The 24663-nt window shown below is 41.8% G+C and overlaps 1 protein-coding gene across 1 annotated transcript in view; it reads right to left on the bottom strand.

The window, feature by feature from the left end:
* The window catches only part of LOC149450830 (sterol O-acyltransferase 2-like), a 70232-nt gene extending 47857 nt beyond the window's left edge, over positions 1–22375 (bottom strand). The window contains exons 1-3 of the mRNA XM_089691355.1: positions 22288–22375; positions 17186–17238; positions 3023–3141 (exon numbers count right to left, since the gene is read on the bottom strand). Of these exons, the coding sequence (XP_089547481.1) occupies positions 3023–3141; positions 17186–17238; positions 22288–22375 (260 nt within the window). The remainder of the gene's footprint in view (positions 1–3022; positions 3142–17185; positions 17239–22287) is intronic.
* Positions 22376–24663: the final 2288 nt, after the last annotated feature.

Below are 24663 nucleotides of genomic sequence, written 5' to 3' on the forward strand. Positions count from 1 at the left end.
GGACCACCTGTGTGGCAGGGAAACAGTGGCCCAGCTACAAGGCCTGGTAGCAGCCACCGACCCACCAGCAACACAGGAGAAGGACTAAGTGAGTAGACCTGCACCCCCTGTGTCAGGGGGAAGGAGCACAATGGTGGAAAACCAGATTAGCAACTACCTGGGATTGTCTTACGCTAATGTGGCAGGCACTGGATTCCCTGCTCAGGGATGTCTCTCGGATACCTGGATAAGAGAAGGATTCATCTGGGGCCTGGGGTGCTACAACTAGAGACTCTGGCTAGCTCTCCAAAATATACTTTTTTGCTATAAAAACTTGTATATAGTTCCAGGAAGTTGTCCTTGGTTTCTCAATTACATTGGGCATCCTGTACACCCCTTACCCTATCCAAGTTCAATTTCCCTAATAAAACTTCAAAAAACAAGCTCAAAGATTGGTTACGGTCTCTTGGATACAAGTTTATCTGAAAATGTGTGTTGCCTGGCTGTGCAGGACTATAGGGAGACCCAAAAACTTCAGCAACTCCTAAGGGGGTAGTGCTACATGTGTTATTACCACCCTTGCCTTGAATGCACCTTCTTTTGCTGCAGTGGTCAGGGGTGTACACATGTCACAACCCCAGCAAGAATTGTATGCCCTGTCATGGTTGGTGGGCGTAACACATGCCAAGCATGACCCATTCAAGTGAATGAGGCTGCTATGCAAGTGCCCTGCAACATTGTGCAGTGCAGCAAACAAGGGGTTAAAAGAACAGCGTTGTGTTAGTTTTTCACCACCTGCTGTAACCCCTTGGATCCCACAGAAGCATGCAGTTGCTTGCAGAGTGGTCCCATTTATTTGAATGGGTCGCAACTGGCAGGTGGTAGCACCCACCAAAAGCAACAGGGGGTTTAATTCCTACTGCAGCATATGCACACTTTTGGCTGCTGCCTCAGCAGCTAAAGGGGGTAGGGATTGGAGGCGGTAAAGCTGAAACTCAACCGCAGGGTTTTACCACTCCACAACTTTAAAGTGTTACTAAACCCACAACAGTAAAATCAGTCTGTATATGCAGTAAAGAATGCTTGTTATACTCACTGTGGAACCAAAGGAGTTAATCTCTGCACTGTGTAAAAAGGCCGTTTGATCCTGACTTCTCTGCTCCTCTTATTCAAATGTCCACATCTTGTCGACTGATAAGACAGACTGAACCATAGCCATTATGCACATACTTAGTTTAGTGTGTATTGTTTCAGAGTTTTTTTTTTCTTGGGAGAGTGCATGTGATCAGCACAGGGCCAAATCAGCACTGTCCAGACAGAGGTCAAAGGTCCTGCATCCTCCTAGAGCAAAATGAAAACTCCTCCTACAAGCTATAACCAGTGCTCGGTTGGACACTGATAGAAGTCACAAGACTGCTCTAACTGCAGATTAGAAAACGTATTGAGCAGTTATATTTACTAAAATAATTACATGTCCATGTTCTGTGTACTATGGGAGATCAGATATAGTGAATGTAGGGTCCTGGGTTTAGTAATTTTTTAATTGTGAACGAGCCCTAAGGATGCCACTGCTGAATGTAAGGGCTCATTCACACGTACAGAAGGCACTGCTGCTCCTCTGAAAAGCAATCCGAGTGTGCTTGACGGGTTGTGAAGATTAATGCCCAGGTCTTTTCAATCTATTTACTAATGATCTGGTGGATTAAATAGATAGCAAAATTTCAATTTTTGATGAGACAAAATTATGTAAACGTTTTGGTGCTAATATTTTGGATTTGGCTCAGTTTTCAAACAGAAATTTGTTACATTTATATTTTATTATACCTGACTTTAAGCCTGGGGTCACACAGATGGGGTTTCTGTGCGAATTCCACACCGCATCACAATCGCACCCAGTTCATATGAACCGCTGCGGGTGTGTATGTTAAGTTAACAACACTCCAAAATCGGTCCAAAAAACATGGTGCGATGTGCAGAATCGGATCGTGTAGGTGTGAATACCCATACGATCCGATTCTAGTGTGGACCAAAAAAAGGGTCCTGCATCTTTTTGGTGTGGATGTGGTGCAATTTGAGACATATAAAATGTATGGCTCAAATCACACCACACAGAATGCGCATGCGATTTGCACAGTAATGCGGTGCGGTTCCTGTGCAAATCACATGTGCTCTACTCACAAATCCCTGTAGAAATAAATCCATGGGCTTAATCTAGGGAGGGAGCAGTCCAGCAGCCAGTCCAGCAGGGTTTCAGGGCTAACAGCCCTTGGAAGCACACGATTCCCCTTCTTCCAGGGGAAGAATAGATATGCCCAGGCCTCGGGTATTTCCCTGCCTCCCACCCAGCATCTGGGCACACCTCCCCAGGGATTGGCTAGAGCATGGTGAAAGCCCAGCCTGAGCATTTGAATTTTTTGCCCTGAGCTCTGGAAGATTCTCAGCAGAGCCAGAGGGAATCAATCAAATCCTAAGACTGTGGACCTAGAACAAAGCAAGACAAGAGATCACAGCTCCTCTGGTTACAGAGCAAGCCACAACAAATTTACTTAGCATTCTTAGCCTAGGAGGGTGCTACATCTACTTCACAAATCTGAATGACAATGAAATCTGAAAACTTGAATCCCACTCATTTACTTCCTTCAATTCTTTGACACATATTGACTCTGCCCAGTTAATAGGCACCATTTTATCACACATTTCACAGAGCCTGCCTTCTGAACAACAGAGATGCTGAGACGAGGAGTTTCAGAAGGTGGAGTCAGAACATGAATTACTGTTTGCAGGCAGCAAGGTTCCATGGGATATGTAGTCCTTAGAAATTGAAAGCAGACAACATAGGGAAAGCAGAAAGCATGCAGGGAATCCAAGAAGTTGTGGAAAGAGATGGCGAGCAGACAGGCAGCACTCACAACATAAAAAGATTTCTCAACTAAGCGTCTATTGGATTGTCAAAAATAACTATTGTTTGTATTGGTATTACAACGCTGATGTTTTAAAATTAAGTGACCATGACTACAGATCTCCTGTAATACATTAATCTCACCGTTTCTTTATTGCAGTTTTATCTTCATTTCTGCATGATTGCACATCCTCTGTCATGGCTTTATCAAGAAGGGTCCTTAAATAGTTGCTTACATCCTCCACAATCTCTGCCTTCACACCCTAGAAAAGAGATATCTCAGATTCTGTTAAAGGCCAACTCTGAGCACCTTCATTCTTAAACTTTTTAAACCCTTAAAGTAGATTTAGACTTAAACTATGAAGATTTGATAGATTATAGAGAATATTTAGTAATATTAATTGTCCTGAAACAGTAAAAAAAAAAAAAAAAAAGTTTAATTCCCCAATAAACACATAGTGTATATAGCATTTTAATATCACTCATGGGATATTATTCCTTAATAGTTTTTTCTATATATTTTTGAGTCATTTGTGAATATGTGAGGTATGGGCAGTCCTATTGTCGTAGTGTATGTATGCTGGAGATGAGCACCGTGACTCCCTGCTTCTGAAGATGTCACGATTTGATGATGAAACGCGTCAAGTGGAACTTCCGGTACATCCCTTCTAGTTTAGCATGGAACACACGCCAAGTGGTCTGTGGCTTACACACTATCAGAATAGCATTTTATACTATGAGAGGATCCTTTCTCTTTTTTTGTATTATATGTCATTTGGATACCATCGGAACACCATCTGGTGACAACAGAGAGGAGTTATACCAGGAGGTCCTGAGGTGACCACAAAGCGTTATTTGACTTTTCTTGTTGTATAACAGGGAAGTCAATAACATCTGGTGACTGAGGAGGATCTCTGAATTATTGGTGGTGGATCACTAAAAACGGTGTATACAAGCATGTCCTTCACTTAGACTTTTAAAGTTATTTACAATTAGTGGACATTTATGGAATATGTTTAATAAATATGTGGACTTATTATTATGATTTGCACCAGTAATTATGTATTTCAATATACCCTTGGACTTTTATTGATATCTGCACAAGCTATTATGCATTTCTGAACATGTTTGGGGTATAGGGTCTGTTTATTGTTGATGGTGGTCAGCAAGCACAACTGGTAGCACATATTTATTTGACATCCTATGGGATAAGAGGTGGCAGCTGCAAATGAAGATTTATTTATGTATTTAATATTGGTGTGGGTGGTTATTGTCTGTAAGCTCTCAAGAGGAGGACCCTCTAAACCCTATTGTATTAAGTTGTATTTTAACCTTAATGTCTCCCTTTATTTTGTAAAGTGCTGCAAAACCGAGGGCACATAATATTAATAAATAAAACAGCTTCAGGCAGACCACAGGCAAATGTTAATGACTGCCTCTGCCTGCCTTTTTTTTTGGCCAGAGCTTCCTAGTTCAGCTCTTGAAATACTTTACTTGTCTGTAGCTGCCTGAGTACAGGAGGAGCAGCGTGGTTACATGGTTATTATGGTTGAAATCCATCCAGTTCAAACAAAAGAGAAACACACACACAATCCTATACCCACAGATGATCCAAAGGAAGGAAAGAAACCCTCAATAAAGCATGACCAAAATTGCTCCAGCAGGGAAAAAAAATCTTTTTTGATCCCCCAAGTGGCATCCAGTTATATTATGTGCATTCATAGTGGTGTTGTACCGCAATGTCAAGCTTCCACCTTCCAGAAGCATCAGACACCAGTTCCTGTCTGTGTTATGCTTTCACCCTTCCTGTGCTTTGCCATTCAAAAAGCACAGTTTGTGATGATGCTGTGATTTTGCTTTGTTACTGGCAAAGCAAAAGGAGGGAGCAGAAGAATAACACCAGAACTGGTGTCTTTCACAGGCTGCAAAAAAAAATAAAAAATAAAAAATCCAGAGCATACTTTACCATATTGTACTGCATTACACACATTTTTGTGCATTGAGATGCACTGTGAAAAACAATTTTAAATTCTGCATGTACATGTATTTCTTTTTGTATGCTGTGTCCAATGCATCCAACATCTTTGGTGTCATATTGACTCTTCTGAAACATACATTTCTAAGTCCCTGACAAGAAACTGCCTATGTACTGCTTCAGTCACTTTCCTTAATGTGATACCTATGTATGCATGTTAATAATAAAAAAAACTCAAAATGTGCTGGATAAACAGAGCAGTTACTTGGAAAGATGCTGGATACATCTTTATGTGTCTGTTCATTATCGCAGTAGTTAATTTAGAACCACTGATCAATATTTGGATAAGAGTTGCCCATCTATAAAATTTCCAAGACAATTTGGTGAGCTTACAACCAGAAAGGGGATTTATAGGGGACCCTGAAAATCTGGAACTAGCAGCTTGAGATGATCTGGGAACTTCTGATACTCAGCCAGCAAGGTAAGCCTCTTGTTTGCTTACATTTGAGTTATCAGACTTCCTTGATCCAGTGTGGCATTTTTGGAGAAATTTTTTACACCCTTTAATCGAACTGTATTGATTGGTTGTTGTATGTTATGTTGTCGCTGTCTAATGTTCATTGGATTGTTATAAGTAAGAAAAGGAAGAATAATGCAGTTAACAGGTTATATAAAGCAATTATGTGCTCCAATATTTGTTTAAAGGTGAGATGGTTTAAGCACAAGTAGAAAAGAGGGAAGACTGGCCAGTCATTTAAGTAAGAAAATTAAAAGGTAAGAGAACCTCCAAAAAATGCCCAGTGCAAGGCGAGCGTCATAAAATATATGAACCACCTATAGTTTGCCCCTAGTTACAAGCAGAGACATTTTGATAGGAACTAAAAGAAAGTGAGAAAATGTTATGAAAATGTTATGCAAGACATGGGATAATGCAAGTGGATCATAAAAAGAAAGCTAATGGTGTGTGTAAATGTGTATGCTGATGCTATTAGTCCCCAATAAATATTTGTGAGAATTTGCTCCCCCTTCTTGTCTCTAAGAAAAAAATGTGTATGATGTATAAAAATATATATATATAAAAATGTGAGAAGGGAAAACTAAGATTGCAATTGCAAGTAATATTCTGATCCATGTATTCCTGAAAATTATAGTAGATGTTTATTTTAGAGAGAAAATTATGAAGATGTACTGGCTTAATTATTATTATAATAGAGGATTTATATAGCGCCAACAGTTTGCACAGCGCTTTACAAAATGAAGGTAGACATTACAGGTACAATACAATTTGGTACAAGAGGAAAGAGAGGGCCCAGCTCATTAACCTCCCTAGCGGTCTGATTATGTCCATATTTCTGTGCTCAAAGCGGTAAATTTTTTTGCATGGAAATATGTATTTTTTTTATTGTAGGCCTGTAATTTTTAGGAATAAAACACTGAAATCTGTCTGAACAAGAGTCTAGTAAACATCCCGGGTATGTTAAGATTTGAAACACGAAATCATAAATTATAATTTAATAAATAATGATAAAAAATAATATAATAATACATTTAATTAAATAATATAATCAAACCAAGTTCGCACATCACTGAGCAAAATCATTTTCAGTGTCTGATGACGAATTTCCCCACAAATCATTATCACTCAATTCTGCAAGTGATTCTAATTTACTATCGCTGTTCTCTTGCTGGTCTAAAACCACTTTAGACCTAAAGGGACGCTTTTTGGACGCCATGGACATTTCTCAGTTTCCAGGCAATAATAACAGTAAAAATGCAGGCAGGGCACAGGACAAAGCACTAGGGACAAAATGTATGTGAAATGGTTTGATAGAGTAATGTTTTACTATGTGATTTTAGTGAATGTCACTTTTACAATTTTCAAATTTCCCGCCAGTTCCATCCCCCGTACATCCCGACGTTGCAGGGAACGGAACCCAGAAGACAGATGCCGGCATCGGCCGGATTACATTGCCGGGGACACTGTAGGGGGGGACATCGCGGGAGCGCAGGACAAGGTAAGTGAAGAAGAGATCCCGGAGCAACGCTGCAGGGTATTTCCGAGTGTAGCTCGGGGTTACCGCTTCTGGTACTGAAACTTTACCCCAAGCTACACTCGGGAATACCGCTAGAGAGGTTAAAGTTTACAATCTAGGAGATTAATATGATGATATACAATGTCATCACAGGCATTCTGAATCTGTTTTCCAATCAAGGCATAATATATTTCCATGAGCGACTGTCAATAAGTATGCCATGTTAAATTTAACTGAAAGGTCCATGTAGTATTACATTTGAAATAAGCTCATTAAATATCCGTTGATATTAAAAACAGTAGCACACACTCTCCTTTAAATAGATAGTACCTGTGTAACTGAAATTAGGGTGTGAAATAGAAATTGTTATTTAAGTATTAGTTTCTTATATAGTACAGACTAATTTATTAGGGGCAGATATATTACTGCTTCAGGCAAACTTTGAATCTGTATACAGGTTATTAAACATATCTGTGATTTGAGGTCATTTGGGGTAGAACCAGTTAAAAGGCTAAGAGAAGGCACTGTTCTAGCACAATGCTTAATCCTTTGCCTGCCAGAGCCGTTTTTGCATTTTTTTAGCACACGTTTAAAAAAATCATTTTAGGCCTCAAGATTACAAAAAAAAACCAAAACATATTTTTTGAAAGCAGACACCCTAGAGAATAAAATAGTGGTAGTTCCAATTTTTTATGGCACACGATATTATTGCAAAGGTCTAGGAAACACAAAATTTCAGTAAAAAAAAAAAAAAAAAAAAAAAAGAAAACCACACTAAAGTGAATTTTAGGGTGCAAAAATGCAATAAAATTACACAATTTTTGGAAAAATACAAAAGACGAAGTTATGCCAAGTAAATAGATACCCAACATGCCAAACATTTAATTTGTGTACGCCTATGAAATTGCGTCAAACTTCAGAACCCTATATTTTCTATAGACGACATTTCAAAAGCCCCTATAGGTCATTGGTTTTATCGTTGTGAAGGAGGTCTGGTGCTGGAATTGTTGCTCTCACTCCGGTGTACGTGGTGATATACAACATGTGTATTGCAATCAACATTTTCATACGGTGCTGTCCCGACGTCTGCATTTACATTCATACATGCGTATATGTGGCGGTGACCTCAAAATATTTTTGATGGGGGATGTTATGTAATTGGGAGTAACGATTTTTTTTTGTAATGAGGGTGATGAATAAGCACTGGCTTTAGCGTGAATCGTGGTTACCTGCCAGTCCCCCACTGTATTTCCATTATCTTGCTTCAATTAAGTGGATTGTATTGAGTGCAGCCGATCGGACATCCTTTGCTCTCATCTATGCAGCACACAAGCTGGGCTAGCACCTACAGGAGGAGTTGTGCTTGGATTTTGGGAGTCTCTCTACCTTGAGCAGCGGTCATACTTAATTTTTTTTGTGCTTAACTTTTTTTTCATCACATGGGCTCCATTAGATGTATTTCAATGCAAACCACATTGCAATACATTGTAAATCAGTGACCCAGAAGAGACCTCATGGACGTCACCTTCCAGATCACACAAAAAAGGGAGAAAATATGTAAGTTGGAAACAAAGACCTTGCTATGCCATCTAGCTAAAACTAACAAAGCAAGCCAGGAGAACTTATGATATTGCCAGGAAAAGGTTGTCTTTTTAGGGCACTGCATTTCACAAGGTACACAACACCTTACTGATAACACCTTACTGAGAACAGACTAAAGGTAATCTATCCTGCACCAAAAGAATAGAAAAAAAACAAAAAAAGATATATGGAGATGCTGATACAAGCCTTTTGCCATTGCCCCTGCATCGACCTTACCAAATGACAATAAATCTTTACTTTTTTGTGTTAGGGAAACCAAGGACATGCAACTGGAGTTCTTACATAAAATATGGAAAAACAAGTCACTGAAATATATTTCATGCTAGCTGGATCAGTAATCAAAGGTTCACCCAGCCAGGGCCTATGCTACCACTAGGCGAACTAGGCAGCCGCCTAGGATGCACTGCCATCTAGGGCACAGCCAGGGCCGCTGGTCCACTGATGTTCCCCACCAGGTTGCCAAACAAAGCTTCCATGAAGTACTCCAGCCAGCCAGCCTCCCCTGGGTCGTGATCGGTGACTGTCACAGATTTCACCCTGGTCCCCGCCACCTTGTTCTCAGGAATAGAAGCCTGGTAGTGGTGAAGATGGAACTGGGGGCTGCAGTTCACGCTCCTCCCCAGCCTCCTGGGACACCGTGGCCCATCCGCTCCATCCAGACCTGCACTGAAAGGCTCTGGAAGGCTCCATCCTCATCATCACCAGCCTGGTACAGCGGGGTATCCAGGTTGATGCAACAGGCTGGTCCCCACACCTGACAGTCCCATAATCCAAGCACCGGGGGGAGGGGGGGTGCAAGTATCTGGTCTTACCTAGGGCGCAAAATAGTCTGGCACCGGCCCTGCACCGAGCTATAGCAGAGAAGTAGCTGCATGCAAGGTGCTATTAGACAAAGTTACAAACACTATTTTGGACCATGATTTTTATTATTATTATTATACAGGATTTATATAGCGCCAACAGTTTGCTCAGCGCTTTACATTATAGTGGGGGACAATACAGTAACAATACAGTTCAATACAAGAGGGAATTGAGGGCCCTGCTCCTTGGAGCTTACAATCTAGGAGGGAGGGGTTAATGGTACAATAGGTAATAACTGTGGGGGATGGAGTGGTTGGAAGAGTCAAGGATTCCAGTATTAGCAGAGGGCGGGATAGGCTTCCCTGAAGAGATAGGTTTTCAGTGATCCCCTAAAAGTCAGCAGAGTTGGCGATAGTCTGATAGCTTGGGGTAGGCAGAGAGGGGTGGCAGATACAGAATGGTTAGAAAGGTGGAGGAGTCTGGCAGCAGCATTTATGATAGACTGAAGTAGGGATAGCCTGCGATGAGGTAAGCCAATGAGGAGGGAGTTGCACTAGTCGAGGCATGATATGACAAGGGAGCGAATAAGTTGCTTAGTGGTTTCCGGGGTTAGGAATGGTCGTATCTTGGAGATGTTGCGGAGGTGAAGTCTACATGATTTTGTCAGCGATTGAAACTGGGGCTGGAAGGACAGATGGGAGTCTAGGATTACACCTAGTACCCTGGCATGAGGGGAGGGACTGATGATTGTGTTAATCGATCTTGATGGTGAAGTCAGTGAAGGTGGCACGGGCTGGGGGAATACTAGGAGCTCAGTTTTGGAAAGATTGCGTTTGAGGAAGTGGAGTGACATCCACGCCAATATGTCACTTAGTATGCTAGTGATGTGAGTGGAGACTGAAGGGTTGAGGTGAGCGGTAGACAGATAGATTTGCGTGTCATCAGCCTAGAGATGGTAATTGAAGCCGTGGGAGTTTATCAATTGACCAAGAGAGGAGGCGTAGATGGAGAAGAGAAGTGATCCAAGGACAGAACCTTAAGGGACCCCTACAGAGAGAGGGAGTGAGGAGGAGGTGGCAGCGTTATAGGTAACACTGAAGGAGCGCTGCGATAGATAGGAGGAGAACCAGGAGAGAGCGGAGTCTCTGAGGTCAAGAGAGTGTAGTCTTTTGAGGAGGAGGGGATGGTCAACTGTATCAAAAGCTGTGGAGAGGTTGAGTAGTAGGAGTATTGAGTAGTGGCCGTTGGTTTTAGCAGTTAGTAGATCATTAGAGAGTTTTAGTAGGGCAGTTTCAGTAGAGTGTAGAGGGCGAAAGTCAGACTGTAAAGGGTCGAGAAGCTTGTTGTCGGTGAGGTGGGAGCTCAGGCGATTGTAGACTAAGCGTTCTAGGAGTTTAGAGGTAAATGGCATGCAGAGAGATGGGTCTTAGGTTGTTCAGGTTGGTGGGGTCCAGGAAGGGTTTTTTAAGTATGGGAGTGATGTGCGCATGCTTTAGAGGGGAGGGTAAGGCACCAGTAGAGAGGGAAAGATTGAAGATGTGAGTGAGGGAGCATAGGATGGAAGAGGAAAGTGACTGAAGGAGTTGTGAGGGGACAGGGTCCAGGGGGCAAGTGGTGAGGCGGGCTTCTGAGAAAACCTTAGTGACCTCTTCGGTAGTAGCGAGGTCAAAAGAGGAAAGTGTTGAGGGAGGTATAGTATGAGGAATGCTAAGTGGGGTGGATGTCTGTGTTGTGGCGATGTCCCTACGAATTGCGTCAATCTTGTTTTTGAAGTGGTTTGCAATCTCGTGGGCAGTGAGTGAGGTACTAGGTGGCGGCGGAGGCGGAGAAAGTAGAGAGTTAAAAGTAGAGAAGAGCCGACGAGGACTGGAAGAGAAGATATTAATGAGAGTGACAAAGTAGGCTTGTTTAGCAGCGTGAAGGGAGGAAGTGTATGTTAAGAAGGCAGATTTATATTGGGTGCTTGGTGGGACTTGGTTTTATGCCATAATCGCTCCAGCGCACGACTGTGTCATTTGAGATTTCTGGTGTCTGCCAAGGTTGTAGTGGTCGGGGCCTGATGCTTCGTGTTGTTAGGGGAGCAAGTGAGTCTAATGCAGATGAAAGCGAATTGTTGTAGACAGCAGTGGCCAGGTCAAGGCAGGACAGGGGATTGATGCTGTCATAGAGTTGGTCAGTTACAGAGTGGAAGGGAGCCAGGTTCAAGTTTTGGAGATTTCTGCTGGTAATTGTTTGGTGGGGTAGGTGTTAGAGGACGAGGAGACTGTGAAGGTGATGAGATTGTGATAGTCCCACATTCTGTACAGGAGTTCTTGCAAAGAGCCAACAAAACATTTGTCTAACACAAGGTTGACAAAATATTTACATTATCATCTACAAATCTAACAATCAAAATCTGTACCATTGGAACCCAGCCACTCTGTTACCTGTATTAAAGAAGGCTGGAGGCTAAGGAGAGCCACATAATTGTGTTGACCTGATGAAGCAAGAATCAGCTGCAATAAGCCAGTGTAGGGCACACCCTTGAAGACTCCGATTTTTGTCTTCTTGTAGCTGGTTCCCGGCTTTAAACCACAGATTGTTAAGACCCATACTGGATATGCAGTTATCACTCAGGACACTCTGCATTCAGAGTCATTGGACGCTCCTGCCTCAGCTCAAGAAGCTCCTGCTTTAGTAAAAGCCTGCAAGCTATCAAAAGACAAAAGAATGCATATTTACACAGATAGATGTGCTTGTGGGTGGTACATGATTTTGGTCCCATTTGGAGGGCTAGAATTTTATTTTACATCAGCAGGTAAGCCAATCAATCATGCTTAGTTAGTTGATTGCCTGTCTTTGGCCTTCCAGCTTTTTGATGGGGTAGCAATTATAAAAGTTAAAGTGCACACTAAAGCTAACAAACCAGAGGCCAAGGGAAATCATAAAGCAGACCAAATGGCCAAGAATGCTACATTACAGCCTCAGACACTTGTAAGGTCTGTGCAACTCAGGTTCCATCCTTAGTTCTGGACCAGTAGAGTTAGGATTAATAAACTCAAAAAACAAGTATCCGATAATAAGAACAAGTGGTCCACAGCAGGGGCAGCTCCGGGTGAAACACGACTTTGGCAGACATAAAAGTTCAACATATTTCCAGCCACTTTTCCCATGATGGCCAGCTTGACACATGGACCAGGTTATTAAGCAACAGCAGTTTACTCCCTTAGTAAATGAGCATAGGATAGCTCTAGGGTCCACCACAGATTCTTTAAAATACAGTTGTGCTCAAACATTTGCATACCCTGGCTGAAATTGTAAAATGTTCGCATTGATATTGGAAATATGACTGATCATGCCAAAAAACTTTTTTATTTAAGGATAATGATCATATGAAACCATTGTTCATTGCATACTGTTTGGCTCCTTTTTAAATCATAAATAACAGAAATCACCCAAATGGCCTTAATCAAATGTTTACATACCTTCATTGTTTGGCCTTGGTACAAAGGTGACACATACAGGTTAAAATGGCAATTAAAGGTTAGTTTCCCACATCTGTGGCTTTTTAAATTAGTATCTGTGTATAAATAGTCAATGAGTTTGTTAGCTATCATGTAGATGGACTGAGCATGCTAGTTACTGCCAAAAGACTTGTATAACAAGATAATGGAACTTTATAAAGATGGAAAACTATATAAAAAGATATCCAAAGCCTTGAATATGCAAGTCACTACTGTTCAATCACTTATTAAGAAATGGAAAAATTGGTGATTTCTTGATACCAAGCCAAGGTCAGGTAGACCAAGAAAGAGTCCAGCCACAACTGCTAGAAGAATTGTTCGGGATACAGACAAAAACCTACAGGTAATCTCAGGAGAAATACAGGCTGCTCTGGAAAAAGATGGTGTGGTTGTTTCAAGGAGTACAATGAGATCATACTTGAACAAAAATGAGCTGCACAGTCAAGTTGCCAGAAAGAAGCCTTTACTGTGCCAATGCACACAACCATTGGAATTGGTTCCATTTATATGAAAATAAAAAATATGCAAAATACGTGTGCACAAAGTGTCAGTGGAAGCTTTGGTGCATCAACAGATCTATGATTTAATTGTATTGCTGAATCTTGGCTTCATTCTTCACTTGACTGGACTATTAATATTCCCGGCTATGTTCTCTTTTGGAGAGACAGGGTAAAAAGGAAAGGTGGTGGTGTCTGTCTCTATGAGAGAAGTGATCTCAGAGCAAGTGTGAAAGAGGACCTAGTTGATGGAGAGTGTGATGAGGCTGAAGCATTATGGGTGGAACTGCACATGGGGGTGCGTACTACAAAAGTAATCATTGGAGTTTGTTATAGGCCTCCCAGTGTTAATGAGAAGGTGGAGACTCAGCTCATTGCACAGATCAAAACGACTGTGATAATAATGGGGGATTTTAACTACCCGGAAATTGACTGGAGTAATGGTACTGCAGGAACAGTTAAAGGGCAGCAATTTATAACCTACTACAGGACAATTTTATGATATAGCTCATAGAGGCCCCAACTAGGAATGATGCCCTGCTGGACCTGGTAATCTCACACCATGCAGAGCTTATTACAAATGTCCATATAAAAGAACATCTGGGTAGCAGTGACCATAACATGATTTCATTTATTGTTAGCTGTAAACAGCAAGCACATATGGGAAAAATAAAAACACTCAATTTTAAGAGAGCTAATTTTCCAAGACTTAGACTGGGAGGGAATATTGACATCAATGAACACAACACAGAATTGGAAGTTCTTCAAAAAGACTGTATGTAAACACACTGCAAAATATATTCCTGTCAGGGATCAGTGTCTCTTCCGCGAAGCGCCGGGCGGCGCATGCGCAGGACACCGATGCTCCCTAACCAACGAGCAGCGGGACCTGGGCGATCACGATGGGCGCGCATGCGCACTCGCGATCGCAGATGCGCGCCTGGCACCAATGACAGCCCAGGGCGGGCTATTTAAACAGGACTAGAGGTATGTCAAATTGCCGTTTGGTCTTTTGTGCTCTGTTCCTGATACCTGATCCTGTGTTACTCCGTTGCCGATCCCTGCTTGTACCTTACCATGCTGATTGTATCCTGCTTAACCCTTGGCTTGCCTGACTATCCTTCTGCCTGACCCTCTGTACCGCGCTGTCCGCTAGTTACTGAACCGGCTTGTGACCCCGACCATTCTTTGACTACTCCTCCAGTACCTCGCTGCCCGCATGTTGCTGACCTGGCCTGCCTGACTACGCTTCCAGTCACCCAGACCATCCATCCCGCAGGGATCATTCCTGGTCACCAGGTCCACCAGCCTCTTCACATCAGACTCCTTACCCCACACTCTTCTGACGGTGCCCTCTACCATTGTCGGACGTACTCAGGGATCGCGACCTGATCTCAGCCTGCTCCAAGTCCATCCCCACCATTGGGCCCTGGTGAACAAGCAGATTGGAACTTAGACCCCGCGCCCTGAGGAACTCCATGCTGTGGACCGATAGAGACGCCGCCAGGCGGATCGTGACAATTTCCATGGGTAACAAGTTTAAAAGGCTAAAAATCAAACCTACAGTATGTGGTTTACAGCCAAAGTTAAAAAAGCTATAGATAATAAGAAGTGTTTTTATTAAATATAAAAATGAAGGAACACTATCATCATTTAAACATTACAAAGAATATAACAGAATATGCAAAAAGAAAGTAAAGACCACAAAAATTTAAAACTAATGACAGATTGCAAATGATAGCAGGACTAACCCCCCAAAGATTCTTCAAATACATTAATTGTGAAAAGGTCAGGTCCGAGCACGTAGGCCCTTGCCATGTGACAAAGTTTTCTACCAGTCCTATACTCAGTCTCTTCTCCATCTATGGTACATCTACTGCAGAGTTATCAAAAAACTTCCAGCTGAAATCAGTGGTATAGACAGTGAAAAGAAAGGGAGTGTGCCCTGTGGAACCCCAGTATTGCTCACCACCCTATCCGACACACAGTATTGCAAGCACACCTACTGTTAAAGTGGTTGTAAAGGCTGAAGTTTTTTTTTTACCTTAATGCATTCTATGCAAGAAGGTAAAAAACCTTCTGTGTGCAGCAGTGCCCCCAGCCCCTTCAATACTTGCCTAAGCCTCATCGCGATCCAGCGATGTGAATGACAGCCTCGTCTGTCATGGGTCTCTGCATCCTCATTGGCTAAGACAGCTGCTGTCAATCACAGCCAGTAAGCCAATGAGAAGAGAGAGGGGATGGGGCCAAGCTACAGCTCCATGTGCTCATGGACACATGGAGCAGTGGGTGCCCCATAGCAAGCAATCTTTCTTGGTCAACCTGAACTTGGCTTGGTATCAAGAGATCCCCTAACTTTCCACTTCTTAATAGGTGGTCTAACAGTACTGATTGGCATATTCAAGGCTTTAGACATCTTTTTATGTCCTTTTCCATCTTTATAAAGTTCAATGACCTTGTTATGCAGGTTTTTTGACAGTTCTTTTCTGATCCCTATGGCTCAGTATCTAGCCTAGTCAATGCTTCCATGTAAGAGCTAACAAACAAATTGACTATTTATACACTGACACTAATTGCAATTTAAAAAGTCACAGATGTGGGACATTAACCTCTAATTGGCATTTTAACCCGTGTGTGTCACCTTGTGTGTCTGTACCAAGGCCAAACATTCCAGGGTATATAAACTTTTGATCATGGCCATTTGGGTGATTTTTGTTATAATTATGATTTAAAAAGGAGCAAACAACTATTTGATAATAAATGGATTGATATGGTCATCATCCTTCAATAAAAGCATTTTGTTGGCATGATCAGTCATATTTTCAATATCAATGACAAAATTTCACAATTTCTGTCAGGTTATGCAAACTTTTGAGCACAACTGTGCATGTCAATCCAATGCTGCCAGCACTGCTCCAAGCCAACTGTCTATGACTCCCATTGGCTCCATTAACTGCTCCAGGTGCTGGTCTTCTAAAGAAGCAGTTCCTGCTCCATAGCAAAATGAAGCCACACACTGTCAGTATTAACCATCAGATTATAAGCCAAATTCTGGCTTCAGCTTAGTCCCCTCTGATTTCACCCACATTGGGCTTAGTCATAGAGGTGGTGTGTCAGAGGGGCATGGCCAATGGGAGGGGACTGAGCTGAGGCTAGTATTTGGCTTAAATTATCATGGTTAGCACTGACCGTGTGCAGCTTTATTTGGCTGTGAACCGGTCTGTACATGCATGCATTTCATTTTGTGTGCTTTTTCCACTGTGGGCAACCTCCTTAACTTCATACTAACTCTTCTGTCATGTACTTGCATTTCTAAGACCCCGATAAGAAACTAGCCTACCTATGCAGTGTTGAGTTACTCCCCTTAATGCGATACCTACGTAAGCATGTTTACAAAAAACCTCAAGTGTGCCTAATAAACAGAACAGTTTTTTGGATAGAAGCTGGAAGTATCTTTTTGTGTCTGTGTAGTAGTTATTCATTTAGAACCACTGATTAATATTATGATAGGAGTAGCCTATTTATAACATTTCCAAGATAGCACAAAAATGTGTGTGTTACAGTAGCAATGTGGTGTTACCAGGCCCCAATACTCACTATAAGAGGCAACTGCAGTTTATGATTTTTTTCTTCTTTCTTATATTTATATGCTTTCCGCTCTCATTATTGAGGATAGACTGACCCAAACTATACATAATCAAATGCATTTAGCTAATCACCAGGGGCGGACTGACCATTTGGAAACTCTGGCACTGCCCGAGGGCCTGGGGTCATGAGATGCCCCTGGTACCTTTTTCATAGGCTTTTCTGAGTTTGGGCAAGGACACAGGGGCCCCATGATCCCCTATTGCCCATGGGCCCCATGAGTTGTCAGTCCACCCCTGCTAACCACTTACCTCCATGCGTCTTTTCAATTCAGTAAGACTGTTAATGTCATCAGATGCACCACCTGCAGTAATAAAAACAGCAGTCAGACCCAGATTTGGTGCAACATCATGTATTCCCATCCTATCCCCTTACTTTCCTAGTCCTACCCCATCCCTTTCCTCAAAACCAGTGGTGAAAACCACTCAGTCTGGTTATCTCCTCTCGCTAACCATTTCATGTTTACAATTGTTACAGTGTATGATTACTGTATACAAGACAAATTCTCGTGCTATTTATTACAGTCAAACAGAATGTGTACATTAGTATTTTTTCCCTGGAATCAAAATGTTCTTTGAAAAACCCAACAAAAAAGTTTATTGAACAAATAAGAAGCATTTAGAACAAGAATGTGTAATGGGTTTGTGTGTAAAGAACACAGAACTGTTCATCTTCTCCTCTATAGGTACTTACTGTATAATGTCATTGGAACACACATTATTGGCTCAATTTTATCTGAAGTCCTACTTCTACAAGTTCATTTTAGCAGCAGTTTTTACAAAAGTAATCTTATAACGCAAAGGGTGGAGCATATATAAAAGGGTCTCAATTCATAGAAGCAAAGAAGAGTGATGGCAAAAAAAGGCTCAAGTGGTCCATTATGTCCACCCTTTTTTCTGTTTAACATTTTTGTCTGAAAAAAGACTTTATCTCAAGCAAGTTTAGCTTTACTTACGGTAGACTGATACGCTACCTGCTGGAAGTCTGCTCCAGCACCCACTATTCTTTCAGTAAAATATTAGTGTTCAACATTACCCTTCATCTCGGCTACTTCTAATATGAGGTCATGCTTCTGTGTTCTGGAGCTCAGGTTCATGTTGAAAATGCTGCTCACCAGAACCTTATTCACACACTGATGCTGGTCAAACACTAATCAAAAATAATTAAAATTTGTTTCGAATAACAAACATTCAGTCGTGAGAGTAAATGATATTGCCATCATGTAATGACCGAAAGTTGAACGATAAATCATTCATTGGGCATAAATCAATCAGTTTATGTTTGTTTTGCCACATATACGCAGTAGGAACAGTTACATTTTTAAAGGACGAGAAACGCATTAACCTTTCAATTCATCTTTTGTTCGGCAGACATTTCCCAACCTTTTGCTTGGATTCCTTGAGAGTTTAATAAGTCGCAGAATTATCTGCCTCATTCACATATTGTGTTACAGGCAGCAAAAGCAATTAAACTTCTCAATGAAGGAGGGAGTAGGGGGCAGGTCCTCGTCTGGAACTTTTTGACAGCAGCTTCAGAAAAGACCCAAAGCTAATAACTCCTGCAGTGTTGTAATTATAACACCAGGAAGAGGACAGGCATCTCTGCAGTGAAAAATCTATAGTATCCAGCGGCCTGCACAATGTGGAACATTCTAAGCAGCAGAATTTCCAAATATAGGCTGCCCAGACAGGGAAACAGCATTTTGCTCCATTCATTGGAATAAAGGAGTACTTTCTTTATTTGAATTAATATGAATGGGTAGTGTTGATATGTGTCCTATTGACTAAACATGACTTTTCACCACAGTGAAAAAAATATGGACTGTTAGAACCAAATCAGTGGAAGTAGGGCCATCTTAATAGCATCATGGGCCCCTGCGCAAAGTAATGCGCTGGAGCCCCTACCAGCCTGCCCCAATTTATACACCTACTCTCAAGGCAAAGGGGGCACAGTACGGGGAAGGGGGGGTGTATCAGGAGGGCACAATACTGGGATTAGAAGTGCACAGTACAGGTCCCGGCCGCTGCCCAGGATACGGCCATCCCGGAACAGCTTGTGCGTGTGCACTGAGGTGAAGTTGGTTTATGGGCGCTTATTTCGCTTGTGATGGTTCATAACACCAAACATTGATATTTACATTTGCTTGGACATTATTTTCACTAGAAGCGGAAGATTATTTTGTTCTTGGTGCATATGGGCACTTCAATGGACACTTTCTATTGTTATAAATTTCTATCTTGTTTTTTCACTAGTTGATAATTGATGGTGATGGTAATTATGGATTGCACATATTAATTTTGGTTTTTATATATAGCTCTGCACATTTGAATTACAGGGGAAGTGACAGGCTGCACCAAATCCCAACCCCCAACTAAAGATGACAGATAAAATACCAGGGTTAGGTTACTACACGTGAAATACCACTCTTTTAAACTTCAAATACTCAGTAAGGAGAGTCATAAAAAACACACACACAGACTTCTCCAATAAGTACCATTGCCAGAAGGTTTGCTGTGTCTCCTAGTACAGTCTCAAGAGCATGGAGGAGATTCCAGGAGTCAGGCAGTTACTCTAGGAGATTGCACAGGGCCATAGAAAGTTGTTAACCCATCAGCAGGACCAGTATCTGCTCATTTGTGCAAGGAGGAACAGGATGAGCACTGCCAGAGCCCTACAAAATGACCTCCAGCAGGCCACTGGTGTGAATGTCTTCCTGCAATACAACCGCAATTCATTTTTTTAGTAATGCCCATGTTGAGGGTTAGGCCCAAAAAAACTTTTAATTTGGAAACCGTAATGGGTTACCATGCAAATGGTCTGGCAAGGTTTGAATTTGGGTTGGCGGCAATAAATTGTTGTGCATATAAATTGCTTTGATCCACAATCAATGCATACAGATCTTCCGTGAAAAACAGCTCCAAAAATCAAGGGGAGTAGTTAAATTTGTTGTTTCTACCTGAATTCTGGGTTGGGCAGTGAATGGGGGAAGTACGGGTGCTGCAGAATATGTGGGCTGCCAATCAGGATTTGCAAGCACATCTTGAAGGATATTAAGGGCTCTACGAGGCAAATTTTTGCTGGTTGGTGGACAATACTTGTTCTCGCCACTGCACCAGCTTGTACTGCACTTACGGGACTCGCCACGTCACCAAGTGATACTGCAGTGCTGGTATGTGAAAGACCAGGATGTACTATACCGTTGGTGATCGTCAGTTCACCAAAAGGTAGAGCGGCACTAGTACTGGTACTCTGCTGCATATGAGAGTCATCAAAATTTACCGGCAAGTACTAGCAGAGATCAGGCCTGATCCTACAAACACTGCGGGTTTGTGTGCAGTGTATCAAGTGACAGTGATCTATTGACACTGCACTTGCTGGGCGAGTGGGGGGGGTAAGCGTAGGGGCTAAACACAGGTGCTGACAGGTGCCGGGGCTGATCCCGCTAACACTGTGTTTTTGGGGACACTATACTACTGTGAACGCTGGTATAGTGCTGAGCTGATCATAAATATTGATCCGTTCAGACATTATACTAGCAATGGAGGTTTATTGTATATGAGCGTGTTCCTGGCAAACAAGGGGTTAAATATGATTACTGGTGTACTGACAGGCAATCTGATGCTATCTGGGAGGGGAGTGAAAACCACGGGAGTGCGAATCAGGTACACACACACACACACACACACACACACACACACACACACACACACATATATATATATACACACGCGCGCGCGCGATTTTGCGCACACGTGCCATTCTGTATCAGTATTCCTGCTATAGGGCAGTCAGGAGGCAGTTAAAGAAGCTGTTTGCGTTACAGCAATCTGCACCCAAATTAAATTTACATCCTATTTTTCCCAAGAATTGAACATTCTTTCGGTGCTATTATAATCGCCTGTGCGGTTTTTATTTTGTGCGCTATAAAAAAAAAAAAAAAAAAAAAAAAAAAGACCGACAGGGGGCGGCTGTCGGTAAATAATGCAGCCCTCCTCCCTGTCGGTGATCGCCGGTAATCACCGGGCACCGGCGGGTAATTGCCGGCCGGGATCCAGTGATTGACACCTGGGGCCGCGATCAGTGGTGCAAGTAGGGAGCACACGCCCCCTATCCGGAAATGCAGAATGACGTATATATACACGTGGTCCTGCACACAGGGGCCACCCTGTAGCAGTAAATGTACTGTGGGCGGTCCTTAAGCAGTTAATAGCAAAAAGTCCAAAATATTGAATAAAATATATTTTTTCTCAAAATTGTCTGTCTTTTTTTGCTTATAGTGCAAAATATTAAAAATGCACAGGCGATCAAATACCACAGAAAGAAAGCCCAATTTTTGGGAAAAGATATAAATTTAATTTGGGTGCAGCGTTGCATGACCACGCAATTGTCAGTTAAAGTAACGTAGTGCCATAACGCAAAAATGTCCTGGTCATGAAGGGAGTTAAATCCTCAGGAGTGCAAGTGGTTAAAGCTGCTGTCTACTATTTCAAGCACGGACATCGTCATAGCTTATCCAAAAGTATACTTAGTCCTCAACTGTACACAGTTCTTGTTTTTGGAGTATCCCACCTAATTCCCTCAACCCTATTCAAGTTCTCCAAAAATAAAAACAACATAAACACCACCCCTAGACTGGTCATTGAAGAAATGTGTGAGTGAGCATATGTACCTGGCTGCAGGGCAAAGCATTTTTAGAAGACCAGGATAGCATTCCTATGACTCCTACGGGAGTAGCGCTACACATGTTAGATCCAGGACTGTCAGAATTGTGCAGTGCTACACAATACTATTTTGTGTTATAACACACATAAGTGCATGCTGATGTGCATCAACACATGCACTGAGTGAAGCATTTCCATTGATTTCAATGGAAAATACATTAAACACAAAAAAATGCAATGTGAATCCAGCTTTTGTTTAGTCCAGCAAAATGTCAGCCTAAGTAGAAGGTAAGGAGTCATCTGCCCCTCATCTGAGGAAATTACCTCTATTGCTTTTTATTGTGGAACTCATGCAATGGATAGAAGCAGCTCCTGCATGGCTAATACCCTTCATCTTTTTTCTTACTGGAAAGAAGAATCATTTTCCAGGAAGTGCAGCGATTTTCCAGCAAAAGAAAACATGCATTTATTTGGTAGGAATATTTACTACTAATCTCTTCCTCCTGAAGCATGAAAACGCACTACAGATACACACTGAAAAACACATTATTATGCAGCAGAATTAGTGTGATCCTAGGCTAAATTTTGTCCCTAATGTGCAGGAAATTTAGTAAACCATTCTATGTGTAAGAAGCACTGTTGACAACACAGCATTCATCAAAAAATACATATCAAACATGATAAGTAATTACCAATTTGTTCGGTATAGGTTTGGTCCTCGGTGTGATCATCTTTCCTGTTCCGTACTGTTGTGTCTGATGAGTCCTCAGGAGCTGCCATTACAAATATGTTATACAATTTTTATGGTTACAAAGTAGAAGAGGTCCTTGGAACTCTGTTTCACTCAGTGCAAGGCTATCAAGCCTTGTGTTCCCTATATTTAATCATCTTCTCCTCCCCTTCTCCCAATCAGCCAAGGAGTTCTGCCAAGTTTAAACCTGCTGTCAACTCAAAATCCAATAACCTTTGGAATTAAAGGGAACTTTGAATCATCTATTCAAAGTTATCTGATGCCAAGAAAAACTGGCACTTATGTTTCAGTCTTACCCCCCAATCCATATCCCTTTCTATCCCGTAACCAGGTAGATAAACTTAAAAGAAAACATTTTACTTTGATAAGTTTGTATATAAATTGTTTAAATAAATAATTGCAGGGTATGCAGTTATATTTAACCACTTGCCCTCCTGAGGATTTACCCCCTTTCCTGACCAGGCCATTTTTTGCATTACTGCACTGCGATATTTTAACTGACAGTTGCGTGGTCATGCAACACTGCACCCAAATGAAATTTATGTCCTTTTTTTCCCATGAATTGAGCTTCCTTTTGGTGGTATTTGATTGCCTGCGCATTTTTTATTTTTTGAGCTATAACAAAAAAAAAAAAAGACTGACAATTTTGAGAAAAAAAAAACAATATTTTTTTACTTTTTGCTATTAAACATGTCCAGTAAAAAAAACTTAAAAAATCAAATTTTGTTATAAATTTAGGCCAAAATTTACTATGCTACATGTCTTTGCTGAAAAAAAAAATCCTAATATGTATAAATTAATTGGTTTACATGAACGTTATAGCGTTTACAAATGGCAGTATAGATACTGGATTTTTTTCTTTTTTTTAAATTTTTACTAGTAATGGCGGCGAACAGCGACTTATAGCAGGACTACAGGACACTGGGCAGGAAGGGGTTAACATGAGGGGCGATCAAAGGGTTAACTGTGTGCTGTTTTACTTGTGTCTGTGCTTTACACTGTAATCACACTTGTGCACAGCCATCCAAAGCAGTGTGCACAAACTGACAAGGAGGAGAACTGTTTTGTTTACAAACATTTCTCCTCCCCGTCGGAGATGCTCGAGAATCACCGAGCGCCGGCAAATAATCACTGGCCGGGACAGCCGCGGCCGAAAAATGGCACCGTGGGTAGAGCGGGTGCGAAACCCAGGACCCTGAATTCACTATATCTGGTCTCCTACAGTACACAGAACATGGAAATGCAATTAATGTTAGTAAATATAAACTGCTAAATACCTTTTTTCGTCAGCAGTATATAGCAGTCTTGTGACTTCTATCAGTGTCCAGCTGAGAACTGGTTAATCTTGTAGGAGGCGTTTTCATTCTCTGACTGACCTAAGAGGCTGCATGACCCCTGACCCTCTGTTTGCCCCTATGCTTATTACATGCACCCTCCCAAAGAAAGAATAAACCTCTAGCCATACATACTAAACTGAGCATGTGCAGAGAGTCTCCTAGAGCTCCGTACTATCATCAGATGAATTGGGGACGGTAGGAGAAGACGGGATCAAACGGCCTTTTTACACAATGTGGAGGATTAACCCCTTAGGCTCCACAGTGAGTATAACAAGCATGCTTTGCTGCTATACAGACTGATTTTACTGTTGTAGGTTTAGGAACACTTTAAAGTGATATATACAGTATCTCACAGAAGTGAGTACACCCTTCACATTTTTTTAAAATATTTTATTCTTTTCATTCGACAACACTGAAGAAATGATACTTTGCTACAATGTAAAGTAGTGAGTGTACAGCTTGTATAACAGTGTAAATTTGCTGGCCCCTCAAAATAACTCAACACACAGCCATTAATGTCTAAACTGCTGGTAACAAAAATGAGTACACCCCTAAGTGAAAATGTCCAAATTGGGCCCAAAGAGTCAATATTTTGTGTGGCCACCATCATTTTCCAGCACTGCCTTAACCCTCTTGGGCATGGAGTTCACCAGAGTTTCACAGGCTGCCACTGGAGTCCTCTTCGACTCCTCCATGACGACATCACGGAGCTGGTGGATGTTAGAGACCTTGTGCTCCTCCACCTTCCGTTTGAGGATGCCCCACAGATGCGCAATAGGGTTTAGATCTGGAGTCATGCTTGGCCAGTCCATCACCTTTACCCTCAGCTTCTTTAGCAAGGCAGTGGTCATCTCGGAAGTGTGTTTGGGGTTGTTATGTTTGAATACTGCCCTGCGGCCCAGTCTCCAAAGGGAGGGGATCATGTTCTGCTTCAGTATGTCACAGTACATGTTGGCATTCATGGTTCCCTCAATTAACTG

This window comes from Staurois parvus, unplaced genomic scaffold (assembly GCF_062004578.1).
Source record: "Staurois parvus isolate SC_StPar_1 unplaced genomic scaffold, SC_StPar_1.0 ptg000562l, whole genome shotgun sequence".
NCBI classification, from domain to species: Eukaryota; Metazoa; Chordata; class Amphibia; order Anura; family Ranidae; genus Staurois; species Staurois parvus.